Consider the following 23,883-nt stretch of genomic DNA (forward strand, 5'->3'; position numbering starts at 1 on the left):
AAGTGTTACAGCAGCAAAGTAGATAGTGCAAAACAGTATAAAGTAAACAATAACATATATAGCAATTATTAAAAAGTTATTAGCAATTAAAAAAATAAAGAAGTAAAAATAAGCATATTTTATATACACAACTAAATAAGTGAATTTACAAATTTATTTACAATACCAGTGACGCAGTGAAATGTGCAGACTTGTAGCATAGGTATAAAACAATGTACAGAACAGAACTGAGAAGATGAGTAGAAAAAAAGTAGAACAAAGTATTGCACATGTGGGAAGGGAGGGATGAGCAATTATTGCACGTTAATAAATATATGGGGTAGATATTGCACATGAGGAGGCTCAAAGCCCGCCTCTTTACATCACAATCGCTCGACAGCAGCAATATGGCTGACGACGACGACTGGCTTCAGCATTTCAGAAACAGATGGGTGACGTCACGGATCCTACGTCCATATTTTATACAGTCTATGAAAATAACTCGTAGGAACAGTTTGGTGCATTCAAATATATTTTAATCAGTAAATGAGCATGGACATGGCATCAAGTCATACAAAAATCTCACAATCATAAACTCATTCTGAAATTGCCTGAGTTAAAACTGACTTTTGATTTTGCCACATGAACAACCAAAAACTTTGGCGGATGGTATCCCAGGCTTAATGTGATTTACTGGCTTTTTAGGTCCAGAGGGAAAATGGAGTAAGGTCACTCAGCTCAAGTAGTCTAACATCTCATAGAGATACATCACATAAGAATGTAAATGTGCCATCTCTCATCACAAAGGTCAAGGAGTACAATGAAGTCTGTCGGATTCCATACAATGACAGAAAACTAAGGCATCAAAGAAAAGTGCAAGTAAACATTGAATACACCACATGTCATGTATTGACTGCATGTTCACAACTTTATCACCTCAGCATGATGTCCCTTTTCTTAAGATATATGCTACATTGTTTTCTCAGAGGGGTTTATTGGTGTCCTAGCAGAGTAGGTGAGGGCTATAAAATTCTGGCCTGCATATCCAAAATCAAAAGTTATATTATCACACTTACCCAAACAAATAATGTTTCATAATGATTTCAGATCTCATGAGGATTATGAGTTGCTTTCCCTGTTAAAATGGTATCAATAATGTTTTTCTAGCAGCAACATTCTCACAGAGACTAACTTTACTTCCTAGAAAAAAAATACTAAAGTAGAAATCTCAGATTTCAGGAGCTGCATGTAGTTATATAACACGGATTTAATGTAAACTGCTGGCTGTAAAGCATGTTTTAATTTCTAATCAAGTCCATGCAATCCCATCCCATACTATCAAGATGTTTCCAGAGCAAAGGAAAGCATATTGTCACAGAACCACACAGAGTTTAGATGTATGCCTTAAACTTCTGTACACTTTAAGTCTTTCCTTTTTACTGGATGTAGATGGTTTGACTGCCTGTGTGACCGCAGGCAAGCTCGCCACAGCCCGTCTCTTGTGAGAACGATGAAGCAGAATCCTGTACACTCCTGTGATGGAGCTCCTGCAGTCTTTCCCCTGGTTGTTGAGAATGTGTTCTGAGGATATTCCCAATGTTTCCAGAGCTGTCTTTACCTCCATCTCTTCCTCCTGGAGTTCAGCTGGTTCACTCTCTGCTAGGTAGGATGGGTCTAGTTTAAAGGGCTCCATGGCACGTGGGAAGTCCACAGGGAGCATCCACTCACAGCCCATCATCTGCTCCACTGTGCAGCGGTCCGATGGTATTGGTTGGAGGACCCCCCTGATCAGCTTCTGGCATGCTTCAGGCACCCATGGGGGGAGGACATAGGCTCCATCTAGGATGCACCGCTTCAATTTAGCGACAGTGTCGGCCCTGAATGGCATAGTGCCAGTTACCATAAAGAACAGCATCACCCCCAAGGCCCAGATGTCCACAAAGATGCCAACATAGTGCTCGTCTCGAAAGAGCTCAGGTGCGGCATAAGGCGGAGAGCCGCAGAACGTGTTTAGTGTCTCATTACGGCGACTCAGAGTGCTGAAGCCAAAGTCGCCCACTTTGACACAAGAACTGCTGGTGTAGAAGACATTCTCTGCTTTCAGGTCACGATGGATGATGTCATTTTCATGCTGTGGGAGAAAAAGAGGAAAGAAGCATTAAAGGCCATACTTCTACGCAGAGACTCATGATTACAGGTTATCCAATCATGATCGTGATTGACTATAACAGTAACTATGGGGTGTAAATACTCCAAACATTAAGGTTAAACAATAAATTATAAGGTACAAACTGGTGATTTATAATTGGATCTGTCCAAAAAACTATTTCCAATCCCTTTCTGTTTAATGCAGGACATAGCTGCTTACTTACAAGTCTCAATTTTCAAGTTTCAAGGTAATCTTTATTATCCCAAATGGGTCATTTGTTGTACAGCTTGGAGCAAGCACACACATAAGAGGAAGACACTACATTTCACAGATGAAGCATTACCCTTAATGACAGTGTATACTAATGTTTAGAAAGTATAGGTTGTATTCCTAAGATCCCATTTAATCAACTACTAGATTGTATTCAAGTCCTGTACATGTTATATCTGCATGAGTTTTTTACTTGATCTCACTTATTATTTAATTTGTTTGTGAATATCTTACATCAGCATAGCATTTCAGTTTAGATTTATTTCTACTGACCATGTGTTTAACCGCAGAGAGGATCTGGGCAAACACAGTCTTGCTCTCTGTATCCGAAAGTTTCCCCTCTGTGGTAATCTTGGTGTAAAGCTCCCCTCCCCCTGCATACTCCATCACCAGGTGTAACCGTGACAACGTCTCCACCACCTAGAGAAAAAAAATAAGCACATAATTGTGTCTGGCATGTCAGAGTGCTTTACTAAGCTGTATTAAAGAGGCTGGAGTGGGTGGAGCGATAGTCGTGAATAGCCCCTTGAGATCAGAGACAGTAGATCATCATCAATACAAAAATCAATGTGAGAATCTATGTGGATGTGAGTGAGCCATACCTCATAGAGGCGTATGATGTTTGGATGATGTAGTTTCTCCATGCTGGAGATTTCTCTGGACAGCAGTCTCTGGGTCTTCTGATCCAGCTTGGTTTTATCCAGGATCTTTATGGCCACTTTATCTGGGGATGCCAGTGGAAAAAATGGAAGTAAGCGATCACTAATGAATGGCATGTTTCTACAGAAGAGCTAATGTTTCAGATGATCAAAAGCATGCTCTAATGTGGCATTTAGTTTCATCAGAAAATACTTGTTAGAGGGGGAAAAATGTGTTGAATTATCCATCATCATTAAGCACCTCTACTTTTCTGGTAGCTACAATTAGATATGTGACATAAATGTAATGCAGATGGAAGAATCTTACCACTTAGCAAAAACAGAGTCACCTCTGAAGTGACCAAGCCTCACGCTGTGCTCCAGGTAATCTGTTAGAAGATTAGCTGTTCACAGAAACCAATTTTCTTGATTATTTTCTCTCCTGGGTGTCGGTTCTCACTGTAAGCCCCATCTTTGTAAATGTAGGGAAATTGCCTTTTTGATGCTGCATGACTTCAGGCCTGAGCTGATGTGAATGATCAAATCAGTGTGACGATCACATTTAAAAGTGCAGAGCTAGCAACAGTTTCCTGGACTCCCTTCAACTTAAATTGTTAAAATGTTTTGAGAGGAATATATAAAGCAAATTAAAAAACTTGTGCATTTATGCAGCAAGTATATCAAATTCAAATAAGTGATATCTGCACTGTATTCTCTTAAATGATTCATAGAGAGAAGAAAATACACCCCAGGTAACTGAATACATAAAAGTTCTTAAGAGGCAAAATGGTGTTGAGATATCTAATTGTGCGTCAGTATGCATTATTCAGGCCAGTATTAGGCTCCCGTTCAGCTCTCAATAGAGCCATTCAAAATGCATCGCAGCTCATATTGTTTTGAGAGGACTAAATGATACCACCTACATGCACACGCACACACAAACATAACCTGGCCTATAGACAGTGAAGTACATACAACCCTAAAAACATCAAGCGTGCACACAGCTGCACAGTCATTTTACTGCCTCTCTTTAGCCTTTGATAAGGCATGCAGCAATTTCAGACGTCGCTAAGGAAACTGGAGATCTCTAATCAATCCATCTGTTCAAGGGCAGCAGACAGTCTGTCTCTTTGTGGCTGAATCAGCCCCCTGGCCCGGCGCACACATCGTCTTTTTAGGGAATTGCCACTTAAGGACACGGTTGTTAGTGTTGCAGCCCGTTGATGGAAATAGTTCATCGGCCAAATTATCACTTAAATCTCAGAGTAAAGAGCAAATAAGAGATTAACTGAGGATTTTATTCTCAAAGATGGATGTGTGGAGATGGCAATTAAGTCGAAATGTCTTCCTCCTATAATTAAATTGTACATTTAAACTCATCAGGGTAACTCTTTATGGCTGCTTTAAAGGTTGTTTAGCTTTATTAGAAGAGATAGCCAGAGAGCGACAGCAAATGTAGGTAGAGAGTGGGGAAGAAGATACAAGAAATCCCTGGGGACCAGGAACCAATCCTATGACCAGTGCAATGAAGACTGCAGCCTCATACATGGGGCGCCTGCTTCGTGAACTGAGCTAAACTGGCGCCCCTATGGCTGCCATTACAATTAGATTTATTTTTTTATGTTTCAGTGGAGCTGATTTTTCTGTTACCTATTTTCTTATTGTAACTCTTTTTAAATAACATAATAAGCATTTTTATTTCATATTTTGTCTATAGTTTATATGTTAAAATGACATAAAATTAATAGACGAAAGAATATAGATTTCTTTGATGTCTGTAGTTTCGTACCTTTGGTGAGGGCATGAATTCCAAGCTTCACATGGGAGAAATTCCCACATCCGATCTCGCCTCGAATTTTGTAGAAGCCGATTCTCCTGCCGACTGTTAGCTCACGGACCACCCTGTGACCAGAGCATTACAGAGGATGTAAAACTAAATATTCACTATGATAAACTTAAGTAGAACCACGACAGTTAGAATTCAACTACCTGGTTACTCAAAAAGCAAAAGCAAATCAAAATACAATTAATCTTGATTCTTAAAGGCACTATGAGGAGTTTTTAACTGGCTAAGAAACAGACTGAAACTGATACTGAAGCCTCTTTATGACCCTCAAAAGCAAAAAAGACCATCTACAACAACACTGATACCTTCTCTGTTGTCGTTTTAATGCCTGAAACTGCTCTGAGGGGGTAGGTGTCAGAACAGGTGATTGACATCTTGCTTTAGAAACACCTTTTTTTGATTGTTTTCATTGAAAATAATCACATTGTGTGATAAATCTAAATGTTCAAAGACAACAGGATGAGGTTATTTTCTGAAGACACTTATTTTGCATGTACAGGGCAAGAGATAAGAGGTATCACTTTGTCCACAAGGGGGCGCCAGAATCAATACAAGCTAAAAGTTCCTCACAGCAGCTTTAAATAGAGGACATACTTAAAGTGCTTTATCTCCTGACACCCACCTATCATCCTGGCACATATCCAGGTTGAGCCTCTCCAGTGGGGTGAGTCGGCGGATAGTGGCCCCCTCGTCATCCGTGTTGATGTCTGAGCTGTCCTGTCTGCTCCAGCGGGAGTACCTTTGGCCGCCAGTGACCGCAGCTGTGCCTCCGACTGAACCTCTGACAGAGTCTCCATTAGACTCATTAGAGGTCTCGGCCCCAGACACTGAAATGCTGCAAGTGTTTCCTGCTGCCCCTGATCCCCTGGAGGCTGCTGTCCCAGTGCTGGCTTCAGCTCCTTCTGGGCTGCTCTCAGAGGGGCAGACAGCAGTCATCCTGCGAGGGAAGCCCAGGGTGGTGTGGGCTTAGCTCATGTCTGGAGGTATGGAAGGGCTGTATGAACAACGAGAAAGCACTTTTTTCTCTCCTGGTTTGTGTCCACTTTCTGGTACTGTTTCTTAATAAAAAAAATATCCGTTAGGATTGTTAGGTGCTCTTGAGGAACCAGCAACTTTTTAAAATCTAAACCTAAAAACACGGAACCTCAACTGATTGTTTTTTAGGTCATGTTTTTCTTGACTTATTATGTTTCAAAAAAGAATCGACTGCCCTTAATTATTTGGATAGTACACAAATTAAATGCTACTGTCTGGCTGAAACTTCATATTTTTAAAACTGCAACTTTTCAGGAAATAAAAAACACTGTTTTTTAAATAAAAAACACACTGAATGTGAGACAGTAACAAGCTCTTTTTGACCCTTTTTCATTTGCTGAAATTATATAATGCCCTCTGACAGGCACTAAGGGTGACCAAAAACATTACATTTTGAAAAAATGAAAATATAATGAAATATGGAGATATGCGCTTTCTGCCTGACCGCAGCGATAAGTATGTAGATAGTGTAATAACGCACCTAATAAGCTAGTGTATTTTGTTTACAAACAAACATAGATAATTCTACATAGAAAAAAGTTAAATGTCTAGAAGCTTCCCATTAAATTTCCATTAATGCTGCTTTTGTACTATCTTAAATACAAACAAATCTGATTTCTTTGTTGTCATGCATCCAACATCACACATCAAATCTAGTTTTAAAGGGAACATTCATTGGGATCAAAACTCTTAACTTACCTTTGGATGTGTAAGCCATTTAAAAGGTGAATTATTTTACAGTCCTTGTGCGTAACACAGCTATAAGAACAGCTGAGTCCAAAGTAGTTTCTTGGCTCCAACAAAAAAAAGGCCCAAAAGCTCCAGTCTGATGATCCAAGTGAACGAAGCATCCAAAACTACCCCAACCTTCAGGTCTGCAAACTGCAAATCTTTCACACGTACTATCAGCTGCTTTCTCTCATCTGAAGCCGGGCACAGCTGTGGTCGTGTTACATTCAGGAATCCCCAGCAGTTGAAGCCTTATTTGTAGACGTTAAAGAAAAAGTAATGATGCTGGAGTGATCACATCGACCTTGTGTTATCGGCTGCATGCTCACTGTTGTCTCTTTGCTGAAGAGGTCTGTGGAGCTTTAATGGGCTCTACTGAGTCTCTGGGGTATAAATAGGCCACAGGTTGAAGAGGAGGAGGCAGAGGGAAGAGGAGCTGGATAGGGGGGGTTGGAGGAAAGATGTTGAACAGATGATAGTGTCAGGGTACAGCCTCAGGCACTGAGTGAGACAACCTGGAATAAAGCAAAAGAGAGACACAAAAATAAATACTATTGATTTATGTTAATTTTGTTGGTGATAAAATCCTCCCTTTCCTTCTTTTATTATTTTAAAAATCTTGCAAATTCCTCACTATTTTGTATCTTTTACAAGAATCAGTGAAGCCTATTTGAAAGGTGAACGAGATTGTGTGCACATGTCAACTCAAGTGTGCCTGTGCAGTGTGTGACTGAGTGTCTGTTAATGCCTATTGTAATCCTGACTTAATTTAGTGTTTGAGTCCTGCTCCAAGGGTGATGCACACTGAGGTTGCCATAAACAAATCAGAGATCCTCCTCACTTTACAGCACCAAGAAGATACTTACAGGCTGACCAGCTGATTTTTACTTCTAATGTATGTTCTCCCTTATGAACATACAGGTGTGTGTGTGTAAATAATTTGTAATAAGGTGATAATTGCATTGCAAAGAGAGCTCTAACAATGTCCCATGAGTCGGGTAAAGAAAAGATGACCCTGTGTTTTCAGAAACGTATGTCTTCTATAAGGAACATTTTATCAGCCAAATAAAGTACAAGCCATTTACTCACGTAGCCTGTATCATCAGATTATTTGAGGAGTGTATCCTAAATCACGCTCAACTGAGCAGAACTGTATATCAACATTTTTGTCTCAGAAATGTATTAAACTTAGCCAAAGTGTGATTACCCTATATGTATTTCCTTGTTGTAGTTGTGAAACAGACACTTCCAACTAGCTTATGTCAGTTGTTTAGAATAAAACACCTGAGTTTAATTACCATGTACACTTTAATCAACATATAAAATTAAAATGGTTCATTACACATTTTAGGTAATATATGCCTTCCAAACCAGCAAAAAACAGCCTAAAATCTGAGCAACATGTGACAGAAGAGGTGTCTCGTGTTAATTTATCAACATCACTTCATTAAAAAAAAAAAAAAAAAAAAATCTATGTCATTTAAAACTATTGTATTTATATTTAGGTCTTTCCAATGTACATTTAAAAAAAGTTTTAATGTGAATTTTCATTAAAACAAGTGAAATATTCTCTTTGAACCATGATCTGTGAGAATTAAAGAACACCAACGGACCAAATTCTGATTTAAATGGTTAGTAATAGAGTTAAAAATTTGATTAAAAAGAACGTGTATTGGGATTTTTGGGGGTTCTGACACTTTTGCATAATTGAATATGTCCCGGGTCAAATTGACCCAGGAACATTATTACTGTTCCTGAGAAACGAACATAACAGGAGGGTTAAACGGCATGTACAAAAATAGATTTAGCCCAAGCTACAATGGGCATTCTTCCCAGCATGAAGCTTTCTTACTAATTATCTGGCTGTGCTAGATTCTGATTGGTCGAAACCCTGTAACAATGGTTATTCATTTTCAATAGCAAAGGTGATGCCAGGGACAACCTGACAACACATCATACAAACTGTCTATGTTAAGGAGTCCAGCACATTTCATCCTTGCCTGTTAACACTGTAACAAAAAATGTTCACATCAAACGTTATTGGAAAAACACACTGTTAGCATGCCAAATCAGTGGGCTGAACAACATGGAGGATATTTCCTAATATTGAATCCTGACTATCAATCAAGGCAACGGCAGCAGAGCTGTTGAGTGGATCAAAAAGTTGCTGACTGCTACACCGTGACTTAAAACAAGAGAGGTAATGATAATAGCAACAATTTTAAAAGTTGTGACTTTTGCCTCATTTATATTTAAAGATGTTTTTTATGTTTAAAATTGCAAAGCTCACAGAAGGAGAGCTGAATGAGAACAGAAATGTCAACATAAATAAACAGAAGCCCTGTCCGCTTTGGGTAACATCGCTTTCAACAGAAAAGTTCAGTTCAATGTAATTAATTGAAGAAGCAGGCTAGTGTTTTTACTTGACAGTGAATTGAAATGTTCTTTGATTTAAATTTTTTTCCCCTTTTAGGCTGATAAGAATGTGTTGCAATCTAAGTGTTAATGACTGTGGAATCAGAGTGATTTTTTTTAATCTGTACATAAATAATTAACAAATCAAAGAAATCATCTTTCAACAAAAATATCATGTCAACTTGTTATAGGTGGTAGCCGGATAGTGGGGACACCCTGGGGGATGAGACAAGATCCCTCTGCGGTTCTGCTCACTGTCAGGATTCTAATTCACATAACCGTCTGTTAACTAGACATTTTCCCTCACATTTATCTCTTTTTACCTATTAATAACTCAAAAGTATTGAGAGGATTGTTTCTATCATCAAGAATTATCGTAATAGTAATATCATTATTTTATTTGCATCATACATTGATTAACAACTATATGGATATAAGTTTCAGTTGCTGTAAGAATATTTCTCTTCTTTCAGTATGACTGAAAACGATATCACTAATCAAACTCCATGCTGTAACATGAGTCAGGTAGATTAAGGGTCATACACTGCTGTGGGCGGTTCATGACCAGACATTGTCATGACATAATATGATTAACTTGGATATGGTTCTCTGGATGGGTTTCTCTCATCTGTCTCCATATCAACATGAATGAATCTACGTTAAAGCCTGGCTGGGAAAATCAAAGAAACTCTCTTTTGTAAGGTTTGCAGTAGAGTTCCAGCCTTCAAACACCTTCCTGCCATCGCAGCATGAATATCTAGGCATTGATCTCAGGTTGCCTAAAAGGACTCGCTAAGAGAGGAGAGGCCTCCACTTTACAGTACAAAGCAACTGGGCCCTGAATACCAGCCTTTTATGTATGTAAATAAAAAGACTGCAAAACAGCCATGCAGGAGATAACCACATCAATAATGAGAGACAACATGGCCATCGGGACATTCTGCATTTGTAGTACAAAGTATGAGGATTTACAAGTATGTCTTACATCTGCATTTACATCTAAAATGTGATGTTTTTACTATTCAACATTATACTTTTTAAATCTGCTTCAACAATAATAATAACAAACCAGAATAAAGTTCTTAATTCCTGACTGAAGACTGATTGTTACTCCATCTGGAAAGCATCTCAGCAGAGGCTCTATAGATGTGTAATAGTCACTCAGATTGCTTTGTGCTTTGCTTCTACAAATGTTGTGAGAGGCTATGTCTACCTGGTTGCTTGGTGATGAGCACTGGCCGAGCTCTTTTGTGTGTCTTCTGTCATCCTGAGGATTAGGTATTAACAGGGGCTGAGTGTCAAGAAAGAGACCAAACAGTGCCATGGTTATGCTTACACTCTGCTGCATGGAGCCTCGGAGTGCTCATATTAATTATGCACGTGAGCAAACTGGTGGACCTATACACACACGTCAACCCACACAAAAACAGAGACAAAACAGAGCGCCGAGGAAAGAATGGGTAGCCTTAAAAGTACACATCTTGTTAGAAAACCTTCAAGAGTACAAGCAAGTCCACACTCAGAAGGCTATGTGAAATACAAAGCCTATATGACAAAAAACTTCAAATAAACACAGTCACGTGTGATGTCTACTTTTGGCTTATACTGCCAAATAACATGTGGCTTAATTGTACATATACGTCACAAACTGTATATGTTGCCCACTTCTGAAACTAAAAATCAGGCCTGGCACCACCTACACCTCTCTGCTGCTTTTTGGGCCCCGCATCTGTAAAAGGAGACAATTGGGCTAAATGTGTTGTCAGCTGGGTGGCAAGTAAAGACAGGGCATGCTGACCCCCTGGCATTCCAGACTGGTTTCTGGGGAGTTTGAAAGACAGGTAGCGCAGAAGTTGGAACATACCCAACTAGACAGGGACACAGCTGGATCAAAACTCCTTTGCTGGAAATGCGCAGGAAGAGAAGTGCTAGGTAGATATAAGAGTACTTGAGATAAGATCCTCCTGCTGAGTACTGCTGCAGTGGAGTCTGTCCCTTTGCCTGTGAAAAAGACATCACTTCTAATTCCTTCATTAGCAGAGGGTTAGCATATATTTGTTGCCAGATCACCTTAGTCCAATGTAGTTGATTTTGATGTTGTCTTATCATCAGATGTGTAACACTCTTGTTGAAAATAGAGGCAAACTGTCATCTGTCTGGCAGTCAGGAGGACTTGGTAGACCCACATGAGAAGTGAACGTGAACTGTGAGTATCTGGCTAAGGTTCCCTCTGCAAAGTTGCTCCAGAAGAATTCCTTCCCTTGAGTCACCCTGGAGGAGGTTGGTGGATAAAGAATCTATTGAGGCTATATTCAAAGTCCTTATTGAGGAGATGGCAGCTTTTAACTGTGGTCAAAAGTCTGGTCCAGTTGTGGCAGCATCCCAAGAGAAGGAAAGTCGCAGAAGGCTTTAGTTCTTGCAAACCATCAGATGACTCAGCAAGTAAAAGCATTGCTCACTGCTTTGTTGTTCTGGAACCTTTAAGGAACTACAGAACCCCAAAAAAACATCCAGTATGGAGGAGGAAGAGTTAAAAGATTGTGTTAAAGCCTCACCTACATCCCTATTAGAGGTCTGTGAGGAAGTCAAGAGACTACCAAGCAATGAGGCGCTAGGTGTGGATAAGACGCACCGTGTTACATGAAGGTTCTTGACATGAAAGGTCTGTCTCTTTAATATTGAGGTCCAACAGCGCCTGAAGCATGCCAGTCTCAGGTGGTGATTCCTATTTCTTAAAAGGGTGGATTAAAGGATGTGCTCTGCTATTGGAGTATCACATTGCTAAGCTTCCTTGTAAACCTCCTTTTCAGGGCTGGACTGGAAGTTTAGGCTAATCGTCTTAGGTCAGATTCAGAAAGGGCATGAGGGATTATTCGGTTGTTGTTCAAGAGTGGGCAAACGCTGTACTCTTGCAGGGTTGAAGCATCTCATCAGGATGCATCCAGCATGCCTTCTTGGAGAAGTTGAACCTAAGATAAAGGAGGAGGAATGCAGAGTCTGTTATGGCTACAGGACAGTGGACCAGCAAGTGGCTTTGGTGTCTGATTGGTAAGCTTATCTTCCTTTAGGAGTTTTATTTGCCTCCCTACCAGGTGGGAGATCCAGTGTACATAAAGATAAAGACATTTATCTCTAATCTGGTTTACCGACATACGAACTATTCAAAAACTCCCTCAATTAATTCCGGACACTGCTTTCCACAAGCAGGTTTATGATCCGCAGCCAGCCCTTTATCAGCAAACACTATCAGCTAAGCCAAGAACGGCGTCTTACTCACCAGACAATCAATCATGTGTCTGAGGATCCCTTAAGACAGGGAGGAGGGTTCGCCTGGCACGCTCTGCTGCTGATCACACTGCCAGCATCAGCAGCCTCTTCACACACTTCAACAACGGAAAACAGGAGAGCCCATCCACAGCAGCTGGGGTCCAAGAATTAGTCACTCTTTCCTAAACGCCTGTTTGTTCCTGCGGACAAGGAGCTGTTCTTCACATCACAAGCTCTGAAACGTCCATCTGTGAAAGAGTTCTTCCTCTCTGTTTGGACTCCAAATAGTCCTCCTCACGTTCACTTCATGTCCAAACCCTCATTCCCCCTGTGCTTGTGTCCCATTCTCTCTTTTTCACTGCCATTATGCATCCAGGCACAAAGCGAACACACACACAAACACACACACATTTGCACACCCTTTCCTCGGATAGAAACATGCACAAGCACACTCATGTAAAGGCATACACACAAGTGTGCACACACAGAGACAGCTCTCTCCACACAAAGCTCCCCAGTGTGTTAATTGAGACGCACGGCTGACAAGAATAAAGAGCTCAACAGTGAAAGAGCTGCCACAATGAAGACTATGCACCCTAGGAACAGACAGACAGGCCTCACTGGAATCTATGGGACAAATATTTCACATTTCCAAAAAACACTGACCTCTAAAACCCTTCCCCCTGACACATATACACACACTCCAAAACCTCTGAAAAAAAAGCACAGATGCAGAAGCTTGGTTTGCAAATGACCAACTCAAACGGACAATGCATGCAGGGCACTATGATACTTTTTACCTTTGATTCTGGCTTTACTTTGTAGCATCACAGCTTCTTACTCAGACATGCATATATTCATTATATTGTGTGTATCCAAAACTTTTTAAGTACGCAGTTTTATTGCCTAAGCCTGGGATGTATAGTACATGTTCAACTCCATTGCTCCCAGTACATCTCGGTTAGAGAACAACAGTCTCTGAGGCCTTAACAGAGTCACCATGACAGTATGCCCAAGGAGCACAATAACACAATGCAAAGAACATCATCAAACCTGCATCCGGTGGTTCAAATCCAAAATCTTTCTGGTAAATTATTTCCTCCTGCTTTAACGGGCTATCTCAGTTTGCACGTTGATCACTGTCAGTGCTTCAAAGAGGTTGGCATCAAAGAAAGAACACATGAAGCGCTATGTTTCATGTGCTCTGACTGATTGACCATCAAAAGAATAAAAATCAGGAACAAATCTATTTCAGGAGGGGATAAACAGATCCCAAAAGGGCTATTTTTGCTTCAAAAATATGGAAATACTTCCAGCCTGTCAAGGTTCAAACAGGGAGATGAGTGTTTACAGTATGTTTCAAATATTATTATTGTTATGCAATGCTGTGCAGATCAGCTCCATCATTTTGCAGCTGAAAACAGAGTCACTTGAAATAGACAAATATATATAATGTAGTTGCAAACTGACAGCTCAGTTTAATAAGACATGTAAAGAACAGTAACATCCACATCTAGCTGCTGAGACATTCATAAATGTTCTTCTTGCAAGAACAATGACCATAAATGCTCTCTCATGACTGCCGTGTTTTTTTGTAAATTAATTGACATCATTCATCTTCTCTGACAAACACATTTCACACATCATGTGTATGGATCGTGCAAATCCAACCACTAAACTTCTTTACAGTATAGTGTCCTCAGGCCTCATTTGACCATCTATGAGTCACGCTATCCTTAATTGACCCATACTGAGTTATTATAATAAAGACAAACACATAACAGTGCAACAGGTGCCAAAGCTGAGCTCTTTCATTCATGTCCTGATGTTGTGGCAACACTGTTCACAATGAAAGTAAACGAGGTTCATCAATGGGTCAGTACGGCCAGTACAGATCCCCAAAGTTGATATCTTAATTTGCGCGTGTGCACGAGGCAGGTGCGTGCGTAAGTGAATAATGATGCATTGTTATCCTCACAAGAAAAGATACATTAAACATAACAACCATTGTAAATAGTTATAAAGTACAACGTTAGGGCATAAAGTGAACGAATTTAAGAAGAACCTTCAGAGACTATTTACAGGGTGTTGTTTAATAGTCTGCCGCAGAGACATTGACGTTCAATTTTTTCACGCAAATGTAAATTCTGAACAAATGTCTGTTTCCAGTAATGAACCATTGCGTCGTATCAGAAGTGAAATGTCAATATCTTACAGTCAACAGTTAACACCCCTCGCGACAGGCCAATCCCTGTATAAACCGGCGCATTTCTCAGTGAAATCCTCACAGAACAAAACAAGTGACACATCACTCAAACTTACTTGAAAGAATGCCATCATAAACCCATGGTGACAATCTTTACCACCCTGGCTTCAGAACCATCTCCCTCGGTGTCTGGTGACATTGAAAGGTCTGGTTCTGCCGCAGCAGCTGCTCCCCCTGCTCAGTTAGTCTGTTGTGAGGGAAATCCAATGACAGGCAGGCGAGAGGACCAATCAGCGGCGAGCCGGAGCGAACAACGTGTAGCTCTTGTCCAATGAGCAGCAGGAATGATAGCTTTTCTGTGATTCAGTACCACAGGAGCTGTCCAGACGCACCAGGTAACCTAACCTGTGTATGTTAGCTACCATGGTGACTGGCCACGCTTCCAGTACAGCAGAGGTTCAACGTGGGGTCAGGGGATCAAAGGAGGTCTTAACAGGATTCAAAGAGGAGTCACCATGTCCAAATTTTCATCTGGTGTGTGTTGATATGCAATTGATTAAAAGATAACATCCATTTATACATACAGTACACACTGTTTCTTTCATATCACTAATTAATCTCATTCATGGTTGAATAAACAACTCAAAAAAAGTGCACGATCCACCTGACTCATCCATGAATAACCTTTCTTTGGAATAACCCTAGTAGATTTTAAAAGCTGGGATAACATGAACAGATAAAGTAATATCTTATCGTATCTTATACAAAACTGATCAGTGGAGCTGTATAGACTTTTTGTATGACACCTCTTCGACTGTACAGTCACAGAGCAGATGATTTTTAATTTCACCCTTTACCCTTCAACATTTAATTCATCTATGCAAATGGTAGGCCACCTCCTTTATATCCTTTCAAATATATATACATGCAGATTTGGATGGTTTAAAACCACTCTTACATTAATTACCTGACTCTACGTGCAGTTTGCCCTTTGGCCACTAGGGGACAGCAGATACAAGCTAAAAATCCCATATAACATGGGTTTACAGGATAATTACCTTCCTTATTTGGGCACTTGATTGCAAAAAGTTGACTATTTTGACTGTCAACAGACATAATAACTAAAGCATTTCTTCTTACACCCCTGCTAATTTTATTTCATCATAAAGGATTCATCGGATGGATCCAAGCCTTAGAAACACCCCATTCTGTAAAAATTATTTTATTCTGCATCTGAGTCTTTCTTACAAAAAAAACAATGTTCAAATCAGCTTGAATAAAAATGCATGGAGCATTTTCTCAAGGGAATATTCACACATCAGCTGTTCAATGAGCTGCAACAAAACATAACATCTATTGTTAAATTGTCTGGGTAGGTGACCAGAACTAAAGGAAAATATAAATTAGAGGTAAAATGACACAGACAAAAGAAAAGACATGAAGTTTGATTGGTGAACCAGTGTAGAGTCACCAAGAACATGTGATATGATGGCAAACAGCTCATAATAAATACAGGATTATCAGTAGGAAATTACATATTTCCAAAGCTCTGTAACTCAGGTTTCAAAGAGTTATGATGGTGGAAAACAATTCATTCAATGTGATGGCAGACAGAAGGATGTGTTGAGGTGACATGCTTTATCCCACATGCAGTCTTCTTCACAAAAATGTCAGCTACAGGACTTTAAAAGTCTGAGTCAGTGTTTGTCTCATTCTCATACAACCACTGCTTGCACTGCCTCCTCAGTGTGCACCATTTCTCCCTCCACCTCAACTTCCACCTGAGGGTTCAACTCCTGCTGCCCGTCAACTTCTGTGGTCGTCACATGCACCACCTGGATCTGCACCCCAGCCTGCTTTAGTCTCTCAACGTCCTCCTCACACATCTCTGTAACCCCTCCGTCTTCCATTACAACTGTTGTGGTCTCCTCCATCTCCATCACATCCACCGGCTCCATGGTGACGTGTTCCACCTGGATTCCGTCCTCCAGCAGCACAGTTTCGGATCCGTCTATGCTCTGTGTTGCGATGGCGATGGCTGTTGTGGCTGCAGAGTCGGATATGACCAGTTCTTCTGTTGACTTGTCGTCCTCAATGGAATGGACTTGTTTGAGGTGTGCCTTTAGGTCTTTTGGATGAGTGAACCACATGTCACACATCGTGCAGTGGTTGGGCTTGTCTCCTGTGTGGCTCACAAGATGGTCTTTGAACTGGTCCCAGCTGTTAAATACACTGCTGCAGACCTGATGGAGATAGAGGAGGCAGAGTGAGAAGAAAAGGGAGGGCTATAAGCTTTTTTTTTCCTCTAAAGTTTTATTTTTGGGCTTTTTCGCCTTTATTTGATAAGACAGCTGAAGAGAGACTAGAAACGTGGGGAGTAGAGAGTGGGGGAAGACTTGCAGCAAACAGTCGCATCCGGGAGTTGAACCAGCGACCACTGCGGCAAGGACTATAGCCTCTGTGTATGGCGAGCTAGGCCAACGCCACCCCAAGCTATAAGCATCATTAACCTTTAATCTTAATGTAAGATTAATTATAGGGGCCATAAAACTTGTGCCTATCAAAGGTCGTGGTACTTTTTTTTATTACACAAGAAGTCCAAGCATTTAATACCTGTTCTAAAAAGTTAATTTCTGTTACACCATATTTTTCCATCATTGTACGTTTAATGACCAGGTTACCCAATTTAGGCAGATTATGTATAATAAATCACTTTCATTAGGAGCGAAAAATTCAGAAATAATGAGGAAAAAACATAAGATATATATTTTGAATGCACAAACTGCAGTAGAAGGGGAGAATTGTATGGCCTCCATCCTGCACAAACTGTACCTGGCACTCATAGAGTTTCTTGCGTCCCTTCTTGGCTCCAGCCCCGTTCTGACAGGCTGCCATATGGCACTTCAATGTGCTGTTCCTTGCAAATCGCTCATGGCAATCTGGACACTCATAAGGCTTTTCACCTAAAGATGAAACATAACAGGCCAAGCATGAATTTTAATGTACCATGTTTAACAATATAACAATATAACTGATACAACTGGTATCTTTTTTTCCACTCTCACCAGTGTGCTTCCGCAAATGCTCCTTAAAGTGGCCAAAGTGGTCGAAGTGCTTTTTACAGTATTCACAAACGTGCACTTTTTTCTGTGGTTTTTGGCTTCGAGAAAGCTCCTCTGCATCAAAATGAAACGTGCTGATGTGTTGCTTCAAGGCGCCCTCCCGCGTGTAGGCTTTACCGCAGTGGTTGCACACATGGGGTTTCTCCAGTAACCCCATGTGTGTTTTCAAGTGCTGCCTTAGGTGGTAGTACAACTTGAAGCTACGGTCGCACTTATTGCAGCGGAACACGTTGTCCAATTGGGAAATCTGGACCTCTACGACCTCGACATTTTCCAACACTTTGGAAGCAGTCACTGTTTCCTCCTGATAAACCACCTCCTAATGAGCACAAACAAAGTGGAGTTAGTGATGTCATATGTAGAAATTTACAGTTAAGCCATCTTAAGGTTTGTACAACATACCTCTTCTAGTTCTTCTTCTTTTTTAACGAGCTGTAGGGTAGGTTCCCCTTGTTGATACTTGCTGGTTATGTCAGCGAGAAGAGCCAGTGCAGAGTCATCTGATGCCTGTGCATTCTTTGCGGCATCCACCACCTCCTCCAGTCCAGCTTCCTCCACCTCAATGGCTCCTTCTCCTATCACCTCTATCTCCACCTGGATAACACGGTACACATTCAGTCTAGACATGGGTGGGGTTAAAGTGCACATAACGTGTTCTCTGAGTCTACCAGAAGACGCTTCAGAGAATCTTTTTTTTGGCAGAAATCTATAGTTCTATGAATGAGACCACCAGGAACCCACTGACCTGTTCCCCTTCCGCTGACGGTAGAGTTTCTGTTATCACATTTGATGTCTCTGCAATCTTCCTCTTTTTACCTTTGCCCCGGGCTGAAGGCGAAGGAGCATCATTTGTCCTACAAGAGAACATAAGCTTTTATAGAGTTTGTATGTCCTAAAAAAAAACACCCTTCACCACCACATTTGTAAATTGCATCCATTAAAGCTGGGCAGTGGCATCATTTTAGCTTTTTGAGAAGTGACAGGAGAGAGTCTCACGTGTTTGTGAGTGCTTTAATGGCTTCCTGCATCTGGAGGTATTCAGCAGCCTTCCACACATCATAGGCGTCTTCCTCTCCAGCTACAGACAGTGTTGCTGTGTATGTGAACTCCATCAGCTGGCGAAAGGCTGTGTTACTCACTCCTGAAAGAGTAGGACAGAGCAGCTGTAGTGAGTAAAAGCTGTACTATGTTGTAGTCACATCTTTGGTTGCAAATAGGTGATGCACATTTTCACATTTTACTCCTGAGGAGCAGACTTTTTATACAAACTGAAATCTAGAATACCTTCGATCTCCACAAGTGGCTCCTGGGTAAAATCCTGGAAGAACTTGTGGAAAAACTGACTGCATGCTGCCAATACTGCTTTATGGGCTCTGAACTGGTGTCCTGAAATATAAAGCGACACATACATTAGATGCATTGTTTATGAATTTCCCTAATACATCATGACATATAATGTGTGCCAACTTACCGTCCACAATCAAGGTAATGTCTGTGAACTGGTCCAGCTGTCGTTGTTCATTTAATTTATCCATCATGACTTTGTAATGCGCTGGGTACTCATTGCATCCATCCACCTCACCCTCCACCTCAGCCGCCATGATACACCGTATCCTTTTCTACTGGGAACAGATAACAAGGTCATATATATTGGGAAAAATAAACAAATATCACATCTGTACTGCAAGGAAGACACATGCAAGCATGATCACTTGAATTGTTCTGTATTCCAAATTACAGGTTCTCCAGTGATTTGGTGCATTGTTAAAGAAAAGGCTGTCAGAACAGATGCCACCAAGAAAAAATGCACACAAGACAGTGTTTCCCCTACCATTATACTGGGGGGCCCCCAACAGCAGCAGACGCCCCCCTTGGAAGTTCAGTAAATTTTATTTTCTAAATAGCGCCAGATCACAACAGAAGTCATTCAAGGTTACCTCTCTTATAGATCAGGTCTTAACCTTGTTATTTTATTAAACAGACTTAATATCCTTATGTTATTTATCTTATTTACATGACAGGATGTCATTATGCTCCTCTGCTCTCTATCGCATGGCAGAGTTCCGTGTTTCACAGCACAACGATGCGATAAATGTCCATCAACAACTCGTTTTTTCAAGACGAAAACGAGACTATGACGAGCTAAAGTGCATCACTGATAATACGAACTCAGATGAAAACTTAAGAAGAACCGTCGGACATTAACAACTCATATTTTCCCCGCTGTGCGTCTAATCTTAAGGAATTAAAGCTATGCATTCCTGTGACAGGCCGAGTTATTATTTGAGGGGCTCAGTGTTAGCTTGGTCTCTACCTGCAGCAGGTGTGCTGTGTGAACCAGCTCTCATCTTCATTGAGGATTTTTACTTCCGGTGTGCGTTAGTGACAAAAACACGACTAGGGGACGTCTGTTTGATATTTGATGTTTGCCGTTTTTGCCGCTCTCACCCAGGGGTTCAGCTCGCCTGGCTGGAGGTGAAGCTTTCAGCAGAGTGTCTGCCCCCTGGTGGCTGGCTGCAGTATAGGTCAAAAAATCCATCTCCCCCATTCATTTGAAAGGGGCTGCAGTCAAACTTTAAAAAATAAATACACGTCATACGAATGTTTCTCACATCCGTATGCTGTGGTGATATGTAGTTATTATTTGACTGTTTTGTGTCCAAGGCCTCTTTTTTCTGAAAAGTTTCTTTTTCGTTAGTTATTAGAGTTTAAAAAACGGGGTTTTACTTCCGGGTTTGCTTTGATTCACAGCCGCTGAAAAGGGAAACTTCAAAGGACACACAGCGTCTTTTGACGCTACGCTGTAGGGCGGAGCTCGTTACAGTGGCTTCACAGGCTCTGGCTGCACAATGGCTGCGCCCAGGAGCAGGATTTCTTGGCTTCAGAACCGTACAACGGGAAGAGGCAGAGCAACGCTGTCTTATTTACAGTCTATGCTCTCACCGTAACAAGCTCCGCGTCTACAGCTTGATTTAATCCAGTTTGGTGATACATCAGACACATTTAGTAAGTTTTGATAAACTCCTTGGCATCAAAGAGTGCCGTGAGCTGACTGTCACTGCAGGTGCATTCCATAGACTGTATAAAATATGGGCGTAGTATCCGTGACGTCACCCATCTGTTCCTAAGAGCTGTTTTGAAGCAAATCGACGGCAGCAGCCATATTGGTAATGCGGAACTCAACTAGGCAGAGTGTGACGTAGTGTGAGTCTCTTAGCCAATGGCTGTGTGTTCCCGACCAGGAGTCACGTCAGTCATGTCCTTATTTGGGCAAAACTCATAATCTTAATATCTTCTTAACCGTCATGTTAGAAAAAAATTCACCCCCCGTACAGTGTGTGCCATTAGAGAGATTAGCTTCATAAGGCCAAGCCGTTTTTTGAACCAGGCTGTAAACATGTTTATTAATGCTGCAAAGATCGTCTTTTTCCCATTCATAGCTATGTGGTTTCCGGTGTTTCTGCAGCCAGCCTCAAGCGGATTTTCGATGTATTGGAGTTTATATCACTTCCGCATTGGCTTCATCGTTTGAGACCGGAGTTTGCCGCTTGGTGCATTCAGGGGAAACACTGCAAGAAGTAGGACTTTAAAAAATGTTTGTAAAAAATTCTAGCTTTAGTTTACAAAGTCATATGTGCAACTCCACAAGCAGACTTACATCTTCCTTTAAAGGTGACTTCGGAGTGACAACAGGCTACAGGTGTGAAAAAATATCGATACAGCAATATATCGCGATACTTTGACCTCCAATATGATATCGATATTTCAACTCTTAATATCGATATTTTTGTAATAATAAAAATTCACATTTTAGCCGAGTTGGAACTAAAATACAACGTCAGTATTTCAAAAACAATACAGTGGAAAAGTTGTTTTCAATCAAATAGTTTTGACTTAATTTGTCCTTTCAATTTTGAGTAATATTGTGTGATTTACATATACACCATCCCTATGTTTTCTCAGTTTACTGTGTAGAATATCACAATATATCCCAATATTGTGATATCATGATATATTGTGATACTATTGTATCGTGATGCCTATCGTATCGTGAGGTTCTTGGCAATACTTACCCCTACAACAGACTCATGATATATACAGTATGTTATACTTAATATAACATCCCCTGTTGGGGGAAATTATTTTGTTTCAGCAGCTTACAACACGGGACAGGGGAAAACAACCATGTACTAACATAGTTAAAAAATATAATAACAATAATAATAGCAATGACAAGGGTAAAATATAATAAAATAAAATAAAAATAAAATAAAATATGGCAACTATTACAGATATATACACACTATGTACACTTCTATCTGATAAATAGATAAGGTACTTATACATATTTATAACATATTTATAAACAGCGAATGAGTCAACACAGAATGCTGCACTTATTGTCATTACTGTGAAAAGGCCTGAGAATATTGTGAATATTTGGCAGAATTACACATTCAGCATTGTGTGAACTTCACTTTTTTTTTTTTAAATCTCAATGAATTCAATATAACATCTAATAATATCCTATATGAATATGTAGCTGGCAAACATTCCAGCAGGATTATACATACATTGCATTGGGTTAAAAGAAAGTGAAATGATCTGAGGTTCAGAGTTCAAAAGGGCTTCACAGAACACTATTACACTGAACAAGGAAGTCAACATGATGGCTCTAGAGAGCAACATCCCTAGCACACATTATGCTAGCAAGGAACACCGAAATGAAGTATTAAATGTCATACAATTAATTGCTACATTTCAACAGCATGTACTGACATGTCACCCGAGACTGGAGAATATCTGAACAGATGATCTGACGCATGCTTGCTCAGTTAGCTACCGCTGTGTTGCTAGTTGCCAGTCCATCTTCATGTTAGCTAAACTAGCCAAAACACCGACTCCCCCTCCCCGACAGAAGAACGCCTTTAGAATTTCGCATGCTGGTGGAATAGAAATTGAACCTGAGGCCAACTTACCAGGACTAGAAATAACAATGTAATCCTTTCGGCATTGGCATATGAAATATATAAACATTGTACAACCCCGGGGAGTTGCAGGTAACGGGCCTCTTAGCACGCTCGCCATTTCGCGTTTGACAATCAACATTACGTCATCAAACCGCGCATTAAAACACACTTTTCGCAAACAGATTTCCTGATTATGGTCGCTGTGGGTCACAATACGTGTCAAAAACCATCGGTATACGTACCTCGAGTTTGGCTACGCTGATTCAGAAAGTTGTTTTGCGATGATATTTCCCTCGATGCATGTACCACTGTTGTACTCTCGTTGCTCTGAAAAGGGCGGTCGTTAAAGCCTAGGGACTCGGATTCCCAGAATCCCTTGCACAGTCAAGGACGCCGCACACCGTTGCTTAGAGACGGCGTGAAGTGTTTACATGCTCCTCCGTTGAACTGCTACGGATCAAGTGTACCTGGCTGTGTTAATGCAGAAGATTACATTTACTTCAAGACGCCTGATTGACTGAATAGCGAGGTTATCTCAGTCATTTATAATGATAATAATAATAATAATAATAATAATAATAATAATAATAATAATAATAACAACAACCATAATTATAATTCTAATAATACTAATACTACTACTACTACTACTACTACTAATAATAATAATAATAATAATAATATAATAACAACAACAACAACCATAATATAATAATAATAATAATAATAATAATAATAATAATAATAATAATAATAATAATAATAATAATATTACATTTATTCATATAGCACCCTTTAAATACAGGTTTACAAAGTGATTTACATGGTGCAAGACATAGCAAGAGAAAAAAAAAACACAAAAGCACATGACAATGGTTTAAGATAACTAAAATGAGTTGAGTTCAATCAATCAATCAATCACTCAATCAATCTTTATTTGTATAGCGCCAAATCACAACAAACGTTAACTCAAGACGCTTTTACAAACATAGGAGTTCTAGACCACTCTATGTCAAATTATGAATAGAGACCCAACTTCAAGACAGGGTAAGATTCAGTCTGACCCCACCTTAATCCACCATGAGCATTGCACATCGCAGTATTTAGCTAGTTACAGTGGCAAGGAAAAACTTCCTTTCAACAGGCAGAAACCTCAGGCAGAACTAGACTCATGTTGGACAGCCATTATGCCTCAACCGAGTTGGATCTTGAAAGAGGGTTAGAGTTATAAGCAGTGGAGAAGGAGAAATCAAGATA

The 23,883-nt window shown here is 40.3% G+C and overlaps 2 protein-coding genes across 9 annotated transcripts; both read right to left on the reverse strand.

Moving 5' to 3' along the window:
- Nucleotides 1-493: 493 nt before the first annotated feature.
- nim1k (NIM1 serine/threonine protein kinase) lies at nt 494-14,986 on the reverse strand. Of its 5 annotated transcripts, none has more exons than XM_034692000.1 (7): nt 14,651-14,986; nt 6,617-7,161; nt 5,505-5,859; nt 4,826-4,938; nt 3,001-3,122; nt 2,672-2,818; nt 494-2,110 (listed from the first exon to the last, which is right to left on the reverse strand). In XM_034692000.1, exons 3-7 carry the CDS (start codon nt 5,816-5,818, stop codon nt 1,352-1,354), a joined length of 1,455 nt encoding a protein of 484 aa, XP_034547891.1. In that variant the 5' UTR covers nt 5,819-5,859; nt 6,617-7,161; nt 14,651-14,986; the 3' UTR covers nt 494-1,351. The 5 variants fall into 5 exon arrangements, with proteins under 5 accessions (XP_034547891.1, XP_034547886.1, XP_034547887.1 ...); XM_034691995.1 differs by having other exon boundaries at nt 5,505-5,940; XM_034691996.1 differs by having other exon boundaries at nt 5,505-5,876; nt 14,651-14,985.
- Nucleotides 14,987-15,740: 754 nt separating this feature from the next.
- Nucleotides 15,741-22,999, reverse strand: znf131 (zinc finger protein 131). 4 transcript variants are annotated; one of them, XM_034691991.1, is made up of 9 exons: nt 22,869-22,999; nt 19,128-19,275; nt 18,941-19,042; nt 18,653-18,797; nt 18,402-18,510; nt 18,059-18,250; nt 17,600-17,975; nt 17,367-17,497; nt 15,741-16,777 (listed from the first exon to the last, which is right to left on the reverse strand). In XM_034691991.1, exons 2-9 carry the CDS (start codon nt 19,255-19,257, stop codon nt 16,250-16,252), a joined length of 1,713 nt encoding a protein of 570 aa, XP_034547882.1. In that variant the 5' UTR covers nt 19,258-19,275; nt 22,869-22,999; the 3' UTR covers nt 15,741-16,249. The 4 variants fall into 4 exon arrangements, with proteins under 4 accessions (XP_034547882.1, XP_034547883.1, XP_034547885.1 ...); XM_034691992.1 differs by having other exon boundaries at nt 19,128-19,278; nt 22,869-22,986; XM_034691994.1 differs by lacking the exon at nt 22,869-22,999 and adding an exon at nt 22,636-22,754 and having other exon boundaries at nt 19,128-19,278.
- Between the last annotated feature and the right edge of the window lie 884 nt (nt 23,000-23,883).

Source organism: Notolabrus celidotus, chromosome 9, assembly GCF_009762535.1.
Source record: "Notolabrus celidotus isolate fNotCel1 chromosome 9, fNotCel1.pri, whole genome shotgun sequence".
Classification (NCBI taxonomy): domain Eukaryota; kingdom Metazoa; phylum Chordata; class Actinopteri; order Labriformes; family Labridae; genus Notolabrus; species Notolabrus celidotus.